Below are 23946 nucleotides of genomic sequence, written 5' to 3' on the forward strand. Positions count from 1 at the left end.
TTTTTCCAAGAAAAAAGAGATTGTGGATAAAGACATTATGTATCAAAATTACCTGATATATAATATTGTTCAAGTAACTTTTAGTAATTTATTATTGAAAAGAAAGAGGTGATCGTTTTGCTTACATTAAGTACAAAAAGTAATAGTGAGAGATATTATAATTGACGAAGCAATGATGTAGATATATATCTTATACAATAGCCGATAATATTGTGCAATAATATTTATAAATTATGTGGTCATTGCTCGTATAAAATTGAAATACGCCGCCGACGTTTTGCAAACCTGTAAAAATATACGCGATATATATATGTGGTAAGTATTAATTGTCATTTTTTTAGATAAATATTTTAGCAAATACTTACTTCGCAAAATCCTTGAAGAGAGAGATCAAATACTTTCGCCGCAGTTAAAGTTGACGGACGACCTGATCTGATCATTATCACAATTAAATCGCTTATGATTTTTGTTGGCAAATTATACCATTCGATAAAATATGATGATTCTCCTACTTTTTCACTCTTCATAAGCAAGAAATAAATATTTATTAAATTAAATATAATATATAAGCTGTTTAAAAGATATAAAATTAAGTTAGAAAAATGGCAAGTAAGAACAAACGCTGTAATTAGTGGGTCAAAATTTTATTCTAACAATAAGCAACAATTTAATCTATTATACTAACGTACGTTTCGGTCAATTTTATGACCTTCAACGCAAAAGTATCATAAGATCAATCCATCGTTAAACATATCTTTATAGTTAAGAAATTTTTGACCAATTATGTTTCCAACCTATTATTTTTATTTTTAATTTAACGAGTCAACCTATGTGTCAGTTCTTGGCCTACTAACCAAAGGAAGAACACATCAACTCAATAATTTCTTATAATCAAACTTCATGTTTAATTTTAATCGATTGACTAAATAATGATGTTTATTTTTTCCTAAACTTTCGTACGACTATTTAGGCTGGTTCTACATAGAATCGGAAGTCGTAAGTCGTAAGCGAATCGACCAATCATAGTTGAGAATTTAAAGAAGAATATTTGATTATTTTTTTCTAAATTCAACTATGATTGGTCGATTCGCTTACGGCTTACGGCTTACGACTTCCGACTCTATGTAGAACTAGCCTTACTGATGTCATTTAATGATAAGTTAATGTACAGTTATATGGCTTAAAAAACCCGAACTTTTTTTCTCATCTGTTTTTGTACTTTTGCGCTAAAGAAAGTCATAAAATTGACCGTATGTTAGTATAATAAATTTTTACTTATTGTTAGAATAAAATTTTTACGCACTAATTACAGCGTTTGCTCTTACTCGCCATTTTTCTAACTTAATTTTATAAATATTTATTGTTTGATTAATTGATTACATTATTTCAAAAAATTAGAGCTTAATTATTTTATTATATAAAATTAGCATTTTTTATAACGCTATATGCAAGATAGATATATATTATATAAGTTATATTTTTATATTTTATAAGTTATATATAAACTGATATAAAATTTACCTCTTCTTTAAGACGATCACCGATGGCAGATATAATATAAACATTTACAAATATAGATGTCATTAAAACAAAATATGTGCCCATGTTTAAGATCTTTCCGTTTTCCCATTCCTAAAATAATTTTGTATAAACATAGAATGCTTTTGTAAAAATTATAGAATTAGTGGATAATTAAATTTTGCATCATTAATTTTTAACGGAAATACCTTAAGAACTCCAAATTCCAGAAAACATATAATGATAGTACATCCAACCATTTCGCATAAAAAAACAATATTTAATGTTTTCTCAATCATTTCTGCGAATCTGTAATGTATTTCATCATATTTAGTGAAGAAATAAAATTAAAATAATTGATATATAATAAATGCTTTTTTTCGTCCTGATTGTTTATATTTTTTTTATTGTCGTATATAATTTAATTTAAGAAATAATAAAGTAATTTATTAAAATATAAAATATTCATAAAGCTTCCTCACCTGATGGCTTGCATGTGATGTTGGATTATTTGTCCGAGCCGCTTATGAAGATTATCGATATCATTGCTAAGGACTGTTTCCATCTGTCTACGAACAACTTCAAATAAACAGCAGCTGTGCATCACGCAGGTGGCGATTAAACTGTAAACACCACAGTTCGTAGAGAGAATGATACTGCTGATTAAAATTTGAGAGACAAAGAGGATCTCGTAGAATGGTGAATTTTCTACCACGAAGAAGACGTAGTCGCTGAGATACGGTAGAGGTATCTGTGTCGTATTGTCCTCTTTCACGATTCTGTCCTCCAACAACGGCATAATTATGTGATAGGGTAACGCACCACCGTAAGATAATCCTAAGTATGTCACCGTAAATAGTCTACCGATTTTAGCGCTTCTCGTCATCACCAACCGATCTTCCTCGCACTCTACGTCTCTGTACTGAATCTCCATTTGTTGTAAACAGTATCTAATCCCTTCCCTATTGATAATCATCGTCCAAAACTTGATAATAGCAAGCAGACTAAACACCTGGGCGGCTATGACCTTCATGTACTTGGTCAGATCTTCTGCATCGAAAAAGGTATATATGACATGCGGAATAAGCAGAAAACACATCAGGCAAAATATTATTCCAGTCTGCAGGAAATTCTTCATCTTGTCGGACTTGGAGGTGCCTCGATAAAGCGGCCAGATACCGACAGGTGTTAACAGAGTCTTGGCTACCTTTACCACATATTCAGTATCGGATCTGTAATTATTATTTCGAAATAGCATGCGATCACTTCCGCCTGACATCGGTGGAAATTTTTAGCTTCTAATTGTTTTATTTCGCTATACGTACACTCACAACGACTGATGGACACGAGCATATTCTGTGAAAACCAAGCGTGAGCGCCTGCGTGCAAAGTTTGTTTCCCTAAGACAATTTTCTCTGAGTAATTTTCTAAAATTGTTGCAACTTCTAATGGCATAGAAAAATCGTATTGCAATTTCAATGACAACGCATGCGCTGTTATAGCAAAGGCTTTGAGCTCTTTGAGTCAGAGCTTTATTCTTCCACACGTCATCTGAAAGTGTAGTGTATTTTTCAGAGTACCATCATCCAGAACGTAAGTACGTTTACATAAATCGACAAGTCGAGGATATTTAATTCGTTTATTGAATTTTAAACATCCATCAAAATTTAAAAAAATGGTGTGATATCGTGAAAGTGAGAATTTTCTGAATACACGTAAGCAAGCACTCGACATATCGATAAGATGTTATTTTTTTCTCGATTTATAGTGATTAGTGCAGATTGTTAAAGTAATTCTAATAGTGACGATAGTAAATCTCTCTCGTCTGTCCTCTATCGCGTTCATATTATTTCATTATGCAAGACAATCGGAATAGTAAGTGTTTTTTTTTCAATAAAATTTAGATGAACCTCAAAATATGTGTGTGCTTTTTACAGTTATGTGAAAGATGCAAGAAAACACAATGACGATGTTTGCGGCAGAAATTGTCGGTACGGGTATCCTTTTATTCATCGGTTGTATGGGTTGCATCGGTACCATGGGACCAGCACCACCTCCGCCATTACAAATGGCGCTGACTTTTGGTTTGACGGTGAATCTCATAATTATGGTACGTGCCGCACAATTAATTCGTGTGAGTTAACGCGTTTGTACTTTAATAGCATAGGCAAATTATTATTAATTATTTCTTTCTTATATTTTTTAATTATACGTGATACAACTTTTATGTAATTAATATTATCGCAATAAATTGATCCGAATTATAAGAAATACACTTTTGCAAAATCTATAAAACTTTAAATAAAAGTTATCTGTGTTCTTTCATTATATTTTTTTGTCCTTGATATTTCTCAGATGCTAGGCCATGTAAGTGGAGCTCACCTTAATCCGGCTGTTACCATTGGTGCTGTCATCATGGGTTTGAAATCGATTCCAACTGGTGCAGTTTACATCCTGGGCCAGTTTATCGGTGCCACCGTGGGATATGGACTTTTAAAAGTGTTTTTTATTCTACTTTTATTATCAGTAACTCGCCAAACATTATAAACAATGCTCTACATTCTCGCCAGATGATAACGCCAACGGAATTATTTAACGATGGAAACGCGAACTCGACTATGGGTCTTTGCGTTACGGTAGTTCATCCAGGAATCAACAGTGTTCAAGCTATATTAGTCGAGGTATTTTGCACGAGCTGTATACTTTGCGCTGCTTGTGCTACGTGGGATCCTCGATGTGCTCATACTACAGATTCGACCGCTCTCAAATTCGGTCTCTCAGTCGCTGCTCTTTCTTTTGCTGCGGTAAAACTTCTTTTTCTTCTCAATCATTTTTGTATTTTGTTTTCCCTATTAACACTATCATTAATTTGACAATATTAATATTTTAATATTTTATATTAATGATGAAGGAGAATGTTTTTTCTATAAAAACCTATTAATCTTAAAAAATAAAACTATTTATTATATATATACATATATAAAATTTTTAAATAAAGGGAAATTATTTTACGTAAACTTCGATCATACAAAGAAATATGTGTGAAAAAAAATAATTAATCTCTTTCTATATATTTCAGAGTCCCTATACTGGATGCAGCATGAATCCAGCACGAACATTCGGTCCTGCATTATGGAATAGTGCGTGGAAAGATCAGTGGGTAAGTTGAAAATTTAATATTTTTATATAAGCAAGAAAAGTGACCTGAAATATTAGAGAAATATATTATAAAATCACAAGAGACGGTATAATGATAATTTCGCGTCACGTTTATGACTGATTATCACATATTAACAACATTACGAATTCCAAATCCAAAAAGTTGCTATTCTATCAGATTATAAATTACATTTGCTATAACATTTTTTCGTTTTGTTATATATGTATATAAGAAGCTTAAATTATATACAGAATACACAGGAATCCGATTACGTTAATTCGCTTTTAATCAGATATAAGATTTTTATAATATTGTACATGCGATAAGGAATATATAAGTCAGTCGAGCGTAATACTGATAACAAATTAAATCACATGTATTATATCAGTTTATTTAAACATCACATAGCAGAAACTTTTCTAATCCTAACAATCGCATAAACAATAAAAATCTTACATATATTCTTTTTTTCGAACAGTAGTTCTAATAAACTATAAAATAATATATATTTTTAATTTTGATTTTATTCTTGTTAAATTTTTATTAAATTATTTATTAATTTTTTATTTTCGTAGATTTATTGGCTTGGTCCTATCTTGGGAGCTTTACTTGGAACATATGCTTATCAAGTATTATTTACAGAAAAACAAATAAGCAGAAAAGAATCTATTTGTTTTATTGATGAAAAATTGTTTAACGTTTTGTCACAATCGGATAACTCAAGTAATATAAGTAAGGTTCAGGGTTAATAATTTTAATTTTATGTTCTGTATAAATTAAAATTTAATTAAGATATGATAATTAAAAAATCAATATTTTAATCAGTTATAAATGTATACATTTATGATGTTATTCATATTACACAATTATACATCTATTATGAATCATCATATTTTTTTTAAATTATCAACTATTGGTCAGGTTTCTTTAGAGTAACTTTAAGCCTTACTAGATGGCGGATGTAACACCATGTAACGATAATATAACACATGACAATAACACAATTTTTCATTTTATTTTAATATTAGATTATATAGATTTATATAAAAATTAAAAATAAATATTACAGATACTTTAATCTATATAATTTTTCTATTAATAATTTTTAATAATGATTAAAATAATATATATATAATATATTTTTTATTTATTAATAGTATTTAATTTAAACTAGTATTTAGCTATGAAATTAATAATATAATGTGAATTATTTGTAATAAAAAATAATGTGTAAATATTGCAATAACATACTTTTTCAATTGCTAAATCACGGATCGACTGTAAACAAAACAGATCTTATGCAAGAGTATATACATACGTAATGTTCTTTTATATGTACATAACATATATATTATGTGTATAATGTATGTGTATATATATGTATATATATGCAGAGTGTCCACATCAATTTGCTAATAGTAGATTTTTAAACTCATTTGGAGAGCTCTTTTTCCTCAGCGGAAATATCGAGAGAAGTCGTTTTTTTTTTTGAAGTTTCCAATTTCTGCCATTATGTGTCTTTTTAACTAATTGTAAATCTTAAATTAAAATTTTATTAAAATAAACTCTACCTGAAATTAACTAAAGAATGTACGTAAAATTTTGGTAATATTTTACTTAATTCTTTCTATATATAAAGATTTATTTCTTATTACTTTTTATATAAAGTTTAATTTGTCAATAACTCTTTTTTTTTATTGATGAAAATCGGTTATAACCCGAAGACTACTAATGCTTTGACATTTTTTCAGAAAAAATCATTTCTAAATGATTTGAAGAATTTGTGATTAGTAGACAGTATGGTGACTGAGATTGTGAGATGTCTTATCTATAAAATATAAAATATTGTATATAATATTTGTACATTATGTATATATACATACAGATATATAATTTTTAAAAAGTTTATTTTGAGCTTCTTTCCTTAATATTATATGTTTCTAATATTATATATACTTTAATATATTAAAAAAATATGCTTCAGCTTTCTTGGTACAGTCGGACCTCTTATCCTACGACCCTCTTATGCTACGAAACCTCTTATCCTACGACAAAAAATCCTCTCATGCTACGACCGCAAAAGAGGAATCCCCTACTCTCAAATTTTTGTCGTAGAATCAGAGATTTAAGGGAAAGCTTCCGGACCGAAAATGTCGTAGGATAAGAGGTCCGACTGTAGTTCAAAAATAAACATCATCGTAGGTGAGATTTAATAAGGTCGAAGTGTATTTCTTGGAAATTTCTAGAATGTTGAAAGAACCCACGCTGAGTTCTGTATTATTTTTATTTCTTTACCTTCTCTTCTTCTCAACGTAATGTATGTTTATATATTGTGTATATAAACTGTGACTCTATGTATAAATATACATAGATATATTCTCTATAATTCTATTTTAAATATTCAATTTTCTTTCTTAAATAAATAGTGTAAATATCCATAGCTTATTTTATGCTTACTATAATTTTTATAGATACATAATATATGCAATTGCAATAGATTGCGCACATAGTATAAATTTTATATACATTTTATATACATTTATATATAGTTATATATAACTATATATTTATATATAGTTATATATAGTAATTTTATATACATTTTATATATAGTTGTTCTAGTAACATAACAACATATAAACGGATAATAAGAAATTCGGATCTCTTTCGAAGTCTTTTCGTCATTTTGATATGTTAATTGTATTCTGATAAATATAAGTATTTAAATAATGAACAAAATATTTATATAATTACGAAAAAAAGATCAATATGATGATAAATGTTTACATAATTTATATATTAATCAGAGACACGTAATAAAATTGATAAAATATACTAATATATATGTTCATAACTGCTAACTATAGGAAACAATGCAATTTTCATGAAATAACATTCTGCACAAAAATCTCTATAATTCGCGCGACATTCCTAATGTATAATCTTGTAAGATTACAGTTCGCCTAATCCCACTGCGATTTATTCATCGCAATGCATCGGATATGCACCGACTGTGTTAAACATCATGTTACAATGGGTTCATCAACCTTCACCCAGCGACATACTCTTGGATACTACTAGGACCTGGTCATGGATACGATCGATAGCAGGGCGTTTCACGGACGTTTCGAGAACGCGCGCCGGACGAGAACCGCATCCACACCTGCGTACACCCTGGGCTTAAAACTACTACTCTGCGGTAGTATGTACTTTGCAACACATTGTCATGTCGCAAGTGTCACAGACGGATCGTTGCGAACCGGCTTGCCTGTCGTCTGATCGAGGTCCGCGCGACCGGAATTTGAGATTTGCGAGAACTGTCCGGGGTGTGTATCGTACCCCGCCCCGACTACAACATCAACCCGACGTGACTGTCGAGTTCAAGGTCACGCTTTACCATCGGGGCAACTAAAATTAGTCCAACGGGCAGGACAGATAATCGTATGCTCGGGGAAGCACGAAGTTGTCCCGGTTCGTTATTTATGTAACGAGTTGATGAAGGGATAAGCTACGACGCTTCTCCCGGCAGCCAGGAAAACTTTATACCAGTGATCGAAGGGAGAATATTACGACGTAGTACTTTTTCCTCTCTCGCGGAGGAAAGTTCGCACGCGCGCCCGATTAGGGTGGGGCAATTTTTGTTTTCCTATTGCGTAATAGTTGTTTGTCCTTGCGTTGCGAGATATTATCTTGCCTGCGCGATGAAGTATAAACAACTCTTCGAGTTTAATATAAACGGGACACGTTCTAACTTTATACAAAGTTATATTTTATTTTGCCATATAAAAAAAAATATACCGTGTATTAAAAAAAAATTATGCTCTTACTATTATTATGTAAACTTGCTATATCTGAGTCGGAAGTATTAATATCAGTTGCAACGAATATATAAAATGCAACATTTTATAACTTATTATAGTATAATCTTTTTTTTTCTTTATTTTAGTTTTCACTTTTTTATCGTAAAAGACAATTGTGAAGAGAAATAACTGGCATGTTTATTTTGTTGGTCGATGACAGCAAATATTCCACACACTTTCTATACATACCTATATTTATATCTATAACTCTCTTCATGCACTTATCGATTAGCTGCTGCAGCTGTACCTCGAATGCTCTGGAACATTCTAAACTACAATATCTGCGCTTTTAACGATCTACAGAGTTTGTTTATCATATAAATTTATAGATATTCTAATGCAATTTTATTTTTATTTAAAAGAAGATTATTATTGATTATTCACGCAAATATAATTTATTAAAACATATATATATATATGGAAATATACAGAAATTTATTTTTCATGGTAATGATATTTATAAATCTCAGAACTTTTTATAAGCCAATCAGAATGAAACAACATAAAGAACATATGTCTAACATCCGTGTCGTGCGTTCTAAATTTATTTGCAAGCGATATGCTCTATAAACGATGAACTAAGATTAGAATATTTCAGGAATTGTTCTTAGTCTGAATTGAATATATAACATTTGCCAACCGTCATTCATTTTAATCAACCGCTTTCTTGAAACTGAAAAAAAATATGTTCTCGATTTTTTCTAACTATGTAAATCGATTTGTTCCAGTGATTCGTCGAGATTGGAAGAGAGAAATACATCTCTGAGAAAACTTATTAATTGCATATTATTCCATTAGCGATGTTTTTGACTGATTGAAATCGGAAAAAGGGAGACGTCGTTGAGAAAGTTCCCACAGATCATCACGCCGTTCAATGCAACATACATAGTTGGCAACCGTCTACCTTCGCATTTCATTACGCCGTTCTGAATGACACCTGAATGTAACGAGGTATCGCACGGCACATTGTGCATATTTGTATGAAGTAGTTCCATTCAACCTTCCTTGTCGAGCTTAATCCGCCGGCCGTTGTTAGCGACCTACAAAAAGGCGATCTCGCAGGGAGAGATAAGTATCTGGCGCGCGCGACCCTTATATGCTCCTGAATAAAATTGCATTAATTGCGTTCTGCTTAAAGAGAAGCTGCCTTTATATCTGAGATATATTTGTGTTAGTCGGGCTAACGAGCAATATGAAAAGGAAATCGATAGAGCGGTACATGATACATCGAGAGAGGAACGAACGTAATATTATGCAACCCGGTTGTATCGTCGCTATTATGTTGTAGCTCGACGCTCGCAACATTCAAGACCTTCCGATTTTTAATGAATATAAACGGATTAATTTTTTCGGCGTGATTCTGTTCATCTTCGCGAGCGAAAATTACCTTCGTAGTTAGTTATTATTACGGTCCAGCGATGTTACGTAATGTTCATATCTCCAATTGTTGTTGACATTCGATTTCGCATTTACATAAAAATTGCTCATTCGCATACTATCGCCGTACTTATCACGCGTGAGTCAACTTGGCTATCTCTCTCTCGTGTGCTTGTAAATACGTCGAGTCGAGTCGCGTGGCCGGCCAGGCCTTGCGACGCGCCTTAAAATCTCGTAAAAATAGGCCGTCATTCGTTCCAAGAGCTGATAAAAAACCACGCCGGAACGGCTAGAAGGTCGTTTGGGTTGCCTGCGCAGTACGGAAATCCCACCGCGAACGCCGAAGAAATTGCGTTTCAACGTTTCGATGTCGAGCACGCATGCGATGTGACGCAATATTATATCACGACTCGTTGGCCCCTTCCCATCATTTTCAGTATCACTTTATAAAGTATTGACGAAAACAATTCGTCTAATCTGTTTAATAAAATTGACCTTGATCTTTAGCGATAACAGAATCTTCATTATCGCATATGTTACGTCTAGTTCTAGAAATATATATGTCTATCTTCTATCTAGTCGATTTAAATCAGTCATTCTAAACGCGGACACAACTATTGTCAAGGAAATAAATAAAAACAACTAGGGCGAATCAAGGTTACCCTTGAAGATCGCATCTACCCGAAGGGAGTCACTGCGCAGTAACTTCGCTACGCAATAGGCTCCAAAGATAATCGTTTCTTTTTTTACCCGAGCCTCACGTACACAGATACTTTCTTCAAGATAGAAAATAAAAAAGATACACGCAGACATCGATTGGCGGGAAGGTTACACAGACAGTATTATATCATATACCGGTTGACCGTGCTAATGTCAGCGCGCGGAGGCGGCGGGGTACGGTAGGTACGTCGTTTGCTCGTTCGTATGGGTCGGGTGGTGTGGTGGGGCCCCGGTCGGAGCGAACGTGCTAGAAACCTCGTCGCCTCTCTTTGACTGGGCCGATCAATACTCGGTATTCGTTGATTTTTCAGTCATGTAGGGAAAAAAACATTCCGCTACGCGCACCGGCCGACAGATTCCGTCGCGGCGATGCTGAATATCGCAACCGCGGACAGAGTCGGGCCCGTCCTGGGCCCGAAATTGCGGTCGCATGCAATTGCGCATTATGCGTGGCGGCGGTGACCGCGGGGCTCTCGAAGCTTCCACGGCGCTGCGATGCGGACGCGGCACTGACAGCGCGCGCGGCTATATAAGGCAACCGGCCGGCCCGCCTCGGCGCATTCGTAAACAAACCCTGGTTCAGTTCGGAAGCAGCGAACACCCGAAGACCCCCTTCACCCTTCACCATCAGTGTAACACACTTGGGCTTCTTATTTCATCGAGACCGCCGGCACGGGAAAATGTAGGCGAGCGGGCACCAGGTGCGGAGCGCGACAGTTTACCGTAGGTATCCCTTGGCTTTTCCTTTTTTTTTTCTTTTCATTTGCGAGAAAAAACGCTATTTATTTTGACCTATCTAGTAGGAGCAAATTTAGACGCTTCTATTGTAACTTAGTGACGATGACGTCACGCTTGACCTTGGCCATTTTGTGATGGAAATTTAAAGGAGATGCATTAAAGATGATTTATTTGCCGTGTAACTATTTCAAGTATTGAAAAAGTAGTATATAACATTTAATATATTTTGATATTTCTACATTTTAATTAATCATTAATACAATCTTTTAATTCTATTTTTATACATGTATATTCTATTTATATACATATATTTATATATCTATATATATGTTATCTAGTATTAGACTTGTTTTTAATAATGTCTTAAATATAATTGTGATTTTACTGTCTATTTTTTAGAAGGCTATACTATTTATGTCTTTAACTATGGTATCTTATCTTAAATTATGAGATTTGGGAAGAAACATGGGAAAAAGAATCAATTAAATTCAAGTTAAAGTCAACTTTAATTAATAATCGTATTAAGTCGAATATTTCTAATAAACATTGCAACAAAATAATATTGGGCAATTATATATTTCATATATGACAACAAAATATTATTTTATAACGTGCTAGAAATTATATTTCTGTATTAGAAACATTTTTATGTTAAAATTATGGTACGGTTATATCATTTTTATATCACAAAATTGTTTCGTTACATCAGTGATGAAAAATGAGAAAGTAAATGAATAGAATGAATACGGGAATGAGAATTTCAGACAATACATTATTTAATCGGTGCTAGTGGTAGTTGTAGTTGTTGTTTCGACGGAAACCGGTTTGGCAGCTGGTACTCCCGTTTGAATAACACTGATGAGTCTTTCCGTACCAGCTGGTGCTACGTTCTGAAAAAAAAAAAAAAAACGCGTAACAAATATCATTAGAAATTAAAATAAGCAAATTATGAGAGCTATGTGTTTGTTTTTTAGTGCACCCTACGGGGTCGGTGCTTGAACAATCCGTACGCGAAGACAGGCGTGAATTAGAGTTTGAAATACCTTCACACTTTAAACAAATATGAGAAGAGAACTTCGAGATATAGGTAAGCGTATAAAGTCTAGGCACAATATAATATATAATTCATTAAGTTATAATAAGATTATGTACTAGAAGTACAAATATGTATGAATGAACTAGAAGTTAAAAATATGATTAAATCAATGCGAGCCATAGTTTAACAAGCGCATAGTATAACGATAGTTCGTATATTATAATAAGCACGGCTATGAACTATTCTTACATCGATAGTACCTATAGAAAAAAAAAAAAGATCTTTTATGATAACATAAAGCTAACTTTTTATACATTAGAGACATTACAAAAAATATTAAAATTATAAAATTACATATTAGTTTTGAATATTATACATTATTAAATTTAAAAAAAATTATAAGTATATATATTATTTAGAATCAAAACTTTGATGCAGGATAATTAAAAAGATTTTTACTTGAAATCAAATCTCACTTCAAATTTTGATGGTATTTAAAATAGGGTAAGAAAAGATTATAAAAATATTATGAAAGTATTTCTGAACACACTCGACTAATAATAAGTGTCATCGATTTTAATAGAATTTGATATTCGAGTTTAAATATTTATATATAAAAGCAATTAGTTTTACATAAATATAAGAATACTAATTGTAAGTAAGAGACTTAAGTATCCAGATAAAAACGCTATTTAATATATCTTTATCGTTCTTTTGCGACAGTTTGTCGTTCGTTTTTGTATATATATATATATACATATAATATCGTCGAATTTCAAAACATAATTTCCCTTAAAATCGACGCACACTGATCTAATAAAATGTGTCTTTTCCACGCAGGCATTGCGTGCTAAATTTCGTACGTTAACGAGACATGTTCTGTTTTGTAGTTTAGAGCAGACTCGTAGTTTGATCCAAAACCGTCGGCATCATCTGCCTCCTCTAGTACTGAGGCACAGCATTGGGAACGTTGGAATCAAAAAGCAAAAAATTCAAACATGTAACGTTAGCCGCATCAACTATAACAAAAACGAGAGAGGGAGACAGAGCGAGAGAAGGGGCTAGTGAGAGAAAGAAAGAAAACGGCTTTATTTGTTCGCGGTCGAGCCTGCGAATAAGAGAGCAGGGCGGATGTTAACGTGGGTCTCAGCTCGGTCGAGCGTACCTTTTTGGGCGCCGTGACAGTTAGTACACCATCCGAGGAGAGGGTCGAGGTGACATTGACGAGATCGTGAGATGGTGGCAGGACGTATCTGCGTATGAAGTGCCTGCTGATGTAGCCGTGCTCGTCTTGCCTCTCCTCGTGCTTGGCCTCGACAATAACATAGTTGTCAACCGTCTTCACCGTGATCTCGTCCGGTGAGAATTGTTGCACGTCCAGTATCACCTGCGGATCAGAGAGCGTGGCCCCAGAAATTATTAACTTTATTCAGGATCCTCTTTCCAAGAGCGTCATCAACGACAGAAATTTCGCATTCTTCTGAGAGCAAAGCGTACATCATCGTTCCGACCATGCATCCGTAGAGCGCAAGTTAAGTATCATTCCGTTGAATGCTTACTTCGAGAATTATGGTCGAATTTTGAGCAATAAGATCAATTTAATTTGTCTCATAAATTAGCATTTATTTTTTTGTGTTTTTCCTTTGAATCAAATTCTTCGGAAGAGGATCTCGAACATCATAGCGCATATAAATCGTATTAAAACACTATAAATCGTATTAAGACACAAAACTACTTCGCGCACAATCGTTTCGGCAAACTATTTGGATCAGCGTCTCGTTTAATTTGCATTCGTTCTTCCACATTTCCCGCTGGAAATAGAAAGTCGCCGGGGCCGATTAGGCCGCCGATCAGGTCCGGTTGTTGGAGTTTCTGCGACGAGAAATGAAAAAAACAATTCGGCCAACGTTCTAGATCCGTCTCGACCGTCAAATAAGCGTATCGTAAAAGGCATTTTTTATCTTTAATTTTTCGATTTTTCACGACTGTTTCATATGTAATCCCGCTGCGTCTTTTTTTTTTTTTTTTAGATCATCGCGCGTTAAAGCGCGTTAACTGGTACAAAAGTAAAATCGGGAAGATGTAGTTGTCAGGCGCACCTACTTGTGTGAGATTGTTCCTTTTTTTTTTAACGATCCAAAAAAACGAGCATACACACATACAAGTAGGTGATTCTGTGTACTTATCGCGAGTGCCGCACGGTCGTGCCGGGAGCGATCGGTCGCGACCGCGGTGGCCGATCCTTTTCGCGGCCGGCGGTTCGCTCTTTGATGGGAATGAGAAAAATTGCAAATTAAAAAATTTTTTTTTAAATACATCTGATAAGTAACACTCTGGCATAGAGAACAAGGAAGCTTCAACGACCGACAGTAGTAAAATAGGCGAGCCGAGTCTCCGGGTGATCCTGTGTGATCCTGGAACTCGGTGAGCGCGACCGCGAAGTAAGTTAGTGGAGGATGATTGGCTGTGCATTTCGAAAATAGTACCAAAAAAAGAATAGAAGAGAAGAGAAAAAAGAAGTTAAAATACGGAATAATCAATCCGTAAACCGGTCGACTCGAGTGCTGCGCGCAGAGCGACATATTTTGTACAAATAAAGAAGTAAAAAAGAAAAAGGATTCCGTGTAAGAGGAAAAAAAAAGAAAAGGACAAAAAAGTTTTCAAATTTTGTACGATTCTATCTTGTTGAGGATATTCAAAAAAAGCATTTATTTTTGTATAGAGATTATAGCCAGAAGGATCGAGGTCTGAGGTTCGTTCGCGTGTGAGCGGCGCCCCCTTCGAAAGGGGGGGCGCGTTGACTCGTCAGGACGACGCCACGTGCCTCGGTTCTTTCATTAAACAAGACTGACTAAGTGCGACACGATAATATATAAAGATAACAATCCACTCTTTCGGTTGCATATTTTATTCCGTGGCTGCTGCGCGCGATTTCTCGCGTGCGACTTTGAACCAAGAATATAGAAAGTAAAACAACGGGATTGAAAATTCAGAGTTGCGGCAGGCAAACTGTACCCGCGATCGTGCGAGGAAAAAATATCGCAGAAAGAGCGAAAATAACAAAAAAAAAATAAAATAAAATAAAAACAGAAATTTTAAAAAAGATTAAAGAAGTGGAAGTAAAACGAGAACTGTGGTGGTAAAACTGTGATTTCATAAAGATTTTGAAACTAGCGTGACTGACCGGAGATCGCGCAGCGCGATCATCCTCTTTTGATACGCGTACCTTTCGTAAAACATTTCGGTGAACGAAGATAACGGCGTCTCTCGAAGAAAGAAAAAAAAAAAATAGACAAAAAACAGCTTATCCGGTAAAAAGGAAAAGTCGTCTCTCCGATCCGATTTTTGGTATACCCTCTCTCGTCAAGAGGGAGGTATTGAAAAATATATCCACTTATCCTACTCCGAGCGAAAATAGTCCCGATTGAACACTCGTGTCACCATCCTGTCAAAATTACCGCGCTGCCGCTGCGATCGACTTCGCATCGTACGCATGATTACATGTAATGTGCGTGCATAGTGATAAAGACAGCGGCAGCTGCAACAGATGCAGTCATCAGAGCTTTTTGGGCCTTCTGGTGTTCCGGATTTTTCGTTCGTTCCTTTAACATTTCTAACGGGCGTTGAGTTTCTTTCGTCTCTTACGTTCGGTTCTCTCGTATTTGGATTTCCTTCTTTATTTTTTAATGGCCGCGCGGCCGATTTGTCGACCCCTTTGAAAATAGCATTCGAGCCTTATTAGATAGAACTTTTATTCGCGACGTTTTGATTTTTTTTGTTAACCCATCCCTCTCCCCATCCCTTAACCATTTATCCCCTCCCTTTCCTTCCTCCTTTACTCTCCCTCTTACGAATGCGCTTCTTCGTCATTCCCTTTTGTCATTTATTCCCGTCATCTCTTGTCAGTTGGCTCCAGCGACTTTTCTAGATTTCGAAATCTAACTACGATTCGCCGCTACTACGTTTTTTCGATAGAAAGGATAACAAGAAAAGTATACACTTATCATATATTGTATTTTTTTTGTAGAATATCACGCTCGAGGTTCTTTGTATTCGATACAAAATTCATTTTGCGTCCTATACAAACCGCACTCGAATTATAAATACCAAAAAGAACCACTAAAGAGATCGTCAGTTTAAGTCGTGTCTCAGCCTAAGTTATAACCGCGTAAATTAATTACATTTCGCTCGCTGTTGCATCATCGAACTTCCTCAACAGAAGGCAAATGTAATTATAACGCATTGGATCAGAGTAAAATCTTGAATTCATGAATTTAGAACTGTCCGATGTTATATTCATAATAAAATCTCGATATATAAATGTAATTTGGTAAACCGACGACGTGCGAATTAATGAGTTAGGCGAGTTACATATTTTGTATTGATATAGATAATCACATAGAAAAAAAAAAGAAAGTGATCGTCGCTTCAGGCCGTGATTAAGTTGTCACAAAAACAATAAACCGGTTATATCGCTCGTTAATGTGTCATCGAACTTCCGAAATAAGATAAATAACATTTATGACAGATTGATAATTCTCTCTTTTGCGAATTCATAAATTTATAGACGTGTCACGACACTTTCGGTAAATGAAGCGTACTTCTAGTATACGCACATTCATGAATTCAAAATAGACAAAACTAATTAGGCGACTACTTGTGAGCACAGTTGTAAATTAACAATCGATATTACTGTCGAGTTACTAAGTGACAGTCTAATCTAAGGTGGATAGCTAAGTGATCTAGAGGATCGTAAAGTAACGATTTCGCGGGCGTTTTATCCAGTTTGAAATCACGAGGACATAATCAAAGATTTAAAAATAATTAAATAGAATCCTCGTGACATTTTCATTTATTTATTTATTTTTTTTTTTTTTTTTTTTTAGAAAGGTACTGGCAATCTAAACAACTCACGATATTCACGAACGCGACAACAGAGGATTGATTGATTCTTGAGATTCTTGAGATTCTTGACTTATCTACTGTGTGTTTAGAATAACTGCAGCGTAAGATAATCGGTATATCCGCAGCGCGTGTTAATTGTTAGATATTAATCGCGTGCATATCATCCCGAATCGCGAATCGATTCTCGTGAATTTTTCTCCGATTCGTCAATCGCACTTCTGAACAGTCGTGTAGAATCGCGACGGCTATCGCGTAATTTTCCATAGTCGAGGAAAGTTGCGCGATAGCCGTACGCGGTTCTGCTCATAAATCTTACTCATAACGAATAAAAATACGCTCTAAAACACGTTTAAAAATAATATACTGACTCACTCGCGTTCGGGACATTCATGATAATTTTAACGCGCGTTGCTTCTTGTTTACGTTTGCTTGCTGCACTCTGAAACCAAATCGAACGAGCGAACGCACATTTGACAAGAAAATAGAGAGTTTTCCGTCTGACGCATTTTGAAATTACATTATAAGAGATTGCTTTTAGAAATCGCAAATCTACGCAAAAACGGCTTCCAAAATTATAAGTAAATATTTAGAATGATATTCTCGCAGCGAAATTAGCGGTGAGAGCCTCGAATTAAAAATGGCCTAAGAGTGATAATTGTTTTACTATCGATAACTTGCGTTATCGATTATTATTATTGTGTCGATTATTGAATAAGAAAGATATATTAAATCTTTGAACTTCTTATTATTCTAAATAATTTCTGGCCAATTCCTTTCTTTTGCAAAATTCTGCCAATTTCTGCAGGATTTTGCAAAAGATGGAATTGGACCATTGCAGCAGTACTTCCGCCCTGTAATGTATTATTAAGTAAGCTTTTAACACTTTCCTGAGAAAATAATATCGTAAATTGAAGATTCGATCAAATTCAATTATTAGCACTTTGAATTGACATACAGGACAAAATTCATGAGGCATCTTTTGCAAATTGAATTAATTTTAGCAAAAAAATGTTATTCCGAGTTCAATAAGCCAACCTGATCGCAAGACTTGAGCGCAACTAGATTAAACATCATATAAATAAATGTGCATTCCAACAACAATGACGGAAACCAAAATGACAAATTATAATTGTAGCAATTAAAATACCAGCAAAAGCAAAACTACTTTTACAAAGAAAATCTTTTCATTTTAGATCATTTTTGTGATTTATTACGAATGTAAAAACGAAATAAAAAATCGTTTGGTGATGTAGATAACAAAAAAAAATTGTTTCACAAGTAACGTCACGTAATATGCACGAGCACAGGATGAACAATGAAAAGAGAAAAACATTTTCTGATAAATTAATCTAAAAGTTTCCATGTTGATTCTATAAAAATACTGCGAAGCAATAAATAAACTGAAATTTCTGATAATAATTAGTAAACAGAAACATATAATAAACATAAAGTTGAAAAAATACTAATTCACACATCAAGCGAACAAAAATAGTCTGACAACATCGTTTTGAATAGACTTATTAAGACAAAAATAAATGTATAATCATACGAGATTAAGATATTAATAAGATATATGGACACAACATTTTTTTCTCAGTCGAGTGAAATTTTAGTAAAATATTAATAAAATTAATTGAAATTTCAACGAATAGATTAAAAATTAAAAATAGACACTTCAGGCGTTTTATTATTTCACTGATTCATTATGACGAAGACAGAAAAAAGCTAGAGTATCAAAAATCCTATTATGCTCATAGAGATTCACAAAAAAGCAGTATGCAACTTTACTTCCGATCTAATCGCGATATTTTATTTTATTTCTCTACGCAAAATTGTCCTAATAAATACCAACCTGAAAATTATCATTATCCAGCTGGATCGTGCTAGATCCGGTCGAGTTCTGACGCGTCACGTTCTTCCACGGTCGATAGTATGTGTTTCCTAAAATCGAGCGTAAAGGGCGATTTAAACCAAGACCAGTAAAATTAGAAATCAGGTCATCTCGGCTGAGGCCGGTGCCGAAGTGTTGATCCAAGAGTCGTGAGACGGGACGATCGATGTCGTCCCACCAATCGCGGAAAACTAGCGGTACAATCGACATCTGCGAACCAATCGAACAATCAATAATGACCGGTCGGTGCTCTGCTCGAACGTAAAAAAACAAAAAGAAATATACATTTTTATGGAGATATGAAAAAGTAAACTATTAGCGTCCCGGGCGAAAAGTAAGCGTGAATGAAGTAATTCAGAATAAGATTGGCAATTAAGTCACAACTACAGCATATATATATATATATATATATATATATATATATATATATATATATTATGTACGTTAATTTTACGTATAGATGTTAAGTATTAAGCTAGACTGCACAAAGGCGATAAATCATTAGCGCTCGTATATAATTCATCGGATGATGTTTCTAGGAACTAACGTTAAGTGTAAAATTAATCTCTCGGACTCACTTGGAACACTATTGATGTATAAGCACATAGACAGGCACACGATTTTAGCGTAAAAAAAGGTTAATTACACAATCCTTAATTACACAACGGCCGAAGTACACCTCGACTTATAAAAAAAAAAGACTTATCGAAATCCGCGTCATCCATTCCGGAATGGACGAATATAAGGTCGTTGGCGAATAGTTACCCTACGCATTTATAAGTAAAGGTCACAATAAGAGAGTCTCGTTTTCTCGACCGCATTGAAATACTATAATTAAATAGACTACTTGGTTAAGTGATAGTTTTAGGGGAACGTAAGAACGCGTTAGCCGATACGTGCTGTATGTAAAAACTCGACATTAAACGACTTAAGCTCCCTTCGTTAAACGTTACACGTACGGGAAGTTCTTTACTCTCATTTAAATTCTTGCCTTTCGCGGGCGATAGATAAATCTACAAACGGATCTTTTAATGCAATACAGCACTGCAGATGATACTTAATACCTCGGAATAATCGACTTCTCTCACGTGGCAATAGAATTGACAGAATTAAAAGCAACATCTAAACAGAAGGGAGATTATTAGTAGATCGCATAGAAACCGGTTTCTCTGTTCACACGACAAAGACTCGAAAAATACAAAAAATTCAATAACGTTTAGATTATAGTCGTAAGTCACAAAGCAGCGAGAGCTCGAAACAGCAAAGCTAGTCCGTTCGCGTAAGATTACGTATAGAGAGATTAAGCGAAATCTCGAGACATTAGATTATCGGGATTTAAGTATCGACCAACTATGATGATGGAACAACGATGACGATTAATCAGACAGCGCAGGTACTAGTTTAAAATCACACGCCCCAAAACGTTGCTAAGCATCAAACACGCATTCAAACACGCGATTTACGATCACCAAATACAATAAAATAGAGAATTAAAGATCACGTGACTCGCGCTAAAAATCTTCACGGTATCACCCTTTCTTTCTCCTTCGACTAAGGATACGTATCCTTGACGTCCGTTCGCGATGGTAGCTCGACGGGGGGAGATTTTCACAGGTGAAGACATAAGGACCGTTAGCTTAAGATTATTTCGCACAAAACGTACCAATAAGCTCACAACCTGATCTAAAAGACGAAACAAAAAAATGGAGACGTAGACGAATAACGTAACTTTTAAGTAATTCTAAGATTACCGTAAGTTGTACGCTAAGCGGTTAGACTAACTCTTACAAAAGCTATTAGGGCTAGTGAGGACGCGGCGAGATAACGAGAGAAATCCAGTGGTACACACACTCGCGAAGAAAGAGGAAAAAAAAAAAAGAAACGTAACGAGAACAGTACTATCGTACTTTACGTGGAACGTGAAGAGGCGATCGGTCAACTGGAAGGTCACCAGACAATTCCGGAGTCCGTCTTCTCTCTGATTCGGTGCAAATCGCGGATCTATCTTAAATAACCGACGTCGGTCGGCGTCTCGACGCCACCGCGATGCGGAGGCGTGCTCTTACAATGTCACGTGACGTTCACTGACTATCTTCTCCAAAAATACACCCAAGAATACTTCTTACGAGCGCTACAGAATTTTGGCTATCAAAACTGACTCGCTCATATTTGTAGCCATGATTAACTCGAGCCACTTTGTATCATCGCTGTTTTGGAACGATTATATACCTCGATCTTTATCACATTCCCTGCATTGATTCGTCTTCTCGCGATCGTTACGAGGCATTGCGTCTTATTAATCTAAACTGAAAGGCCTGACGATACGAATCGACGATGTATGATGTACATCATCGATATGTTATACGTCGAACCTTTCTACTTCCGTGACATCGAATTTGCTGCCTCTTCTGAGTTATTGCGATTGCGAGATGGCGTAATAGTGGACGATACCACTTATCAATTTTAGACAGCCGTATTTTAAAAATAGTCCGGAAAAGCGAAGAAAGAATTAGAACGCATAAACCTGTCGTCGAAACAAGATGTTGCATCCTCTGTAGCAAATTAAAGACCTAACGTTGCATCACCAAACGAAACAAAAATTGTTTTTCTGAAAATTTTCACTCCAAACTTATTTTTTTGAGCAATCACAGGAAATAGAGAAATCGATTGAGATAAAAATTTTCGATCAGTCGTAACGATTAGTTTAAAGAATGGCTTATTGATAAATCGTAGTAAATGTTGGAGATAATTTTTTAATTATCGCGAATATAAAATGCCGATCCGAGCATAGATGAGAAACACTTTGACCTCATGAGCAAATATTTAGATTGACAAAAGTTACCAGAATTTTAGAAAACACGGAGAGTGGTAAAAGCACATTCTTCAAATATGGACTACGTCCCAAAGCGTGTTATTTTAGGATATTGGATTATACGCATTTTTGTTTCTTAAGATACATATCCTTCGATTTGCTTCTTTCTCGTTTAATATATATATATATATATATATATATATATATATATATATGTGTGTGTATGAGGAAAGTTGTACGGTTAACGCCGATGTTAGCTTTGCGCGATAATTAGCGACGTAGATTCTCGTGTAGATCTCGTCGAGCCGTCAGCACCTTTGAATTCTTCAGGTTTAATTCATTTTGGTCGATAATTGCGCGAGTACATTTCGTCCGCACGAAAAATAGATGAATTTCACATGCATCGCTTCGCGATATAAATCCGAACAATGAACAATGAATTACAATCACTAGAGACGGCGATTTAGAGACGCGGATTGCTACGCGGATTATGTAAGTTTGATTGATAAATTTTTCCCTATAGGGAAGAGGCGTAAAGTCAACCATAAAATCATAAAAAATGACGTGCACGTCGCCAAAAAAAAAATGTAAAACTTACGTATATGTATTACTATTAATATTAAGAGTAATATACTTAGATATAATGATATTAAGAATATAAAGAATTCCATCTACTAGCGGCAAGTGCTACTGAAACAATCTTGAATGCAAAAAATAGCTTCTGATCCACGTTTTGTCTAAAAATATGCATTCACATTTAAGTCACGCAATCAAAAATATCTCCACGATATATCCCAGCTGAGTAATCGAAATATCTCACTGATCACAAAAGCGAAAGAATTTCAGATTTTAAAGCAGATATATTGATGGCAAATTTTGAGTTTCAGAAAAGTTATTTCGATCGAGAGACATCTAAAAGCGAAGCGCAAATTCATATAGATCTAACGAAGCACTTGTGGCAAGTGTATCGGGAGGAAACGCGAGTAATCTAATTTTAAGCGTAATCCTTAGCTCTTCGGACGAATCATATTATGTGGCATTATACTAGTAATGATAAGCTCGTAATTAAGTTATTACTTTATCTACACTTACATACAGCTCGGTACTATTTACCGTGCGATACTATTTGTCACTCGATACCACATCCAACGAACAATAATAATTAATCGATAATTTCAAACAGAAATCTTATATCTTAAGAGATTCTCTCATCTCTCTATCTTTATTCCGAGATATTGTAAAATGTTCCATGTTTATACGTGTCAGACTTCAGATAAAAACTTTAAAAATGACTCGATACTCTGATTGTCTCTTCGTCTAGGGGTAAAAATTAAATATTGATACTGGATAAAACGACCATGATTATCCGTGCGTGTCCCTGTAAGGAATATATTAAGATGTAAAGCATATGTGTATGTATAATATATCAGCATACATAAGAATCTTTATGATGAATGCGACATATATAGGATAGTGATCATCCGTTAAGCCGATGCTTGTAACTCGATGGGCTATTGATGTTATATCGATTCTCCTCGGTTTGTACCAGTAACAAAATTATTATTTTTAGATACAAAACATTATGTCAAAACAGTCTTATTAGATTATTAAAAGAGCGAATGTCTATTTTCTGTATTAACATTAAATGAAAATTTGTAATTTACAAAAAAATAACCGAAATTATATATGGTTCATTGACAAAATTGCGCGAAATTCCATGTTGATACGGCTTATGCTTACTTTATATCTGGTTTTATTTAATTTTATATTTATGCAGCGTCCTATAGAAATAGGATACCATTTTTTGGCTAAGAGAGAAACAATAAAGTGGAATCCGACATACATTAGTGTGTAAATCTTTCTTTCAATTTAAATTATACCAGTCCTTCTAAGTAGTCACTATTGTCAAAACTTAATACCTAATACAAA

The 23946-nt window shown here is 34.5% G+C and overlaps 3 protein-coding genes and 1 long non-coding RNA gene across 8 annotated transcripts; 2 read left to right on the top strand and 2 right to left on the bottom strand.

Annotated features, from left to right (window-relative positions):
- Positions 1 to 112: 112 nt before the first annotated feature.
- Positions 113 to 2901, bottom strand: LOC140665129 (odorant receptor 43a-like). Its single transcript, XM_072890883.1, has 5 exons — positions 2001 to 2901; positions 1728 to 1827; positions 1522 to 1632; positions 366 to 521; positions 113 to 285 (listed from the first exon to the last, which is right to left on the bottom strand). The coding sequence occupies exons 1-5, from the start codon at positions 2795 to 2797 to the stop codon at positions 232 to 234; spliced, it is 1218 nt and encodes a 405-aa protein (XP_072746984.1). The 5' UTR covers positions 2798 to 2901; the 3' UTR covers positions 113 to 231.
- Positions 2902 to 3036: 135 nt separating this feature from the next.
- Positions 3037 to 10971, top strand: LOC140665130 (aquaporin AQPAe.a). Of its 5 annotated transcripts, none has more exons than XR_012046550.1 (7): positions 3140 to 3393; positions 3456 to 3628; positions 3874 to 4017; positions 4089 to 4322; positions 4598 to 4678; positions 7630 to 9489; positions 10947 to 10971. XR_012046550.1 is itself a non-coding variant. In XM_072890885.1 (6 exons), exons 2-6 carry the CDS (start codon positions 3467 to 3469, stop codon positions 5425 to 5427), a joined length of 795 nt encoding a protein of 264 aa, XP_072746986.1. In that variant the 5' UTR covers positions 3037 to 3111; positions 3456 to 3466; the 3' UTR covers positions 5428 to 5442. The 5 variants fall into 5 exon arrangements, 3 of the variants coding, with proteins under 3 accessions (XP_072746986.1, XP_072746985.1, XP_072746987.1); XR_012046551.1 differs by lacking the exon at positions 10947 to 10971 and having other exon boundaries at positions 7630 to 8004; positions 9267 to 10331; XM_072890885.1 differs by lacking the exons at positions 3140 to 3393; positions 7630 to 9489; positions 10947 to 10971 and adding exons at positions 3037 to 3111; positions 5254 to 5442.
- Positions 10972 to 11175: 204 nt separating this feature from the next.
- LOC140665133 (uncharacterized) lies at positions 11176 to 23859 on the top strand. The gene is made up of 3 exons (XR_012046552.1): positions 11176 to 11358; positions 12348 to 12460; positions 13300 to 23859. It is a non-coding gene; the product is annotated as an uncharacterized lncRNA (long non-coding RNA).
- LOC140665131 (protein lethal(2)essential for life) lies at positions 12000 to 19415 on the bottom strand. Its single transcript, XM_072890887.1, has 3 exons — positions 19167 to 19415; positions 13575 to 13796; positions 12000 to 12263 (listed from the first exon to the last, which is right to left on the bottom strand). Exons 1-3 carry the CDS (start codon positions 19413 to 19415, stop codon positions 12150 to 12152), a joined length of 585 nt encoding a protein of 194 aa, XP_072746988.1. The 3' UTR covers positions 12000 to 12149.
- Positions 23860 to 23946: the final 87 nt, after the last annotated feature.

This window comes from Anoplolepis gracilipes, chromosome 4 (genome assembly GCF_047496725.1).
Source record: "Anoplolepis gracilipes chromosome 4, ASM4749672v1, whole genome shotgun sequence".
Classification (NCBI taxonomy): Eukaryota; Metazoa; Arthropoda; class Insecta; order Hymenoptera; family Formicidae; genus Anoplolepis; species Anoplolepis gracilipes.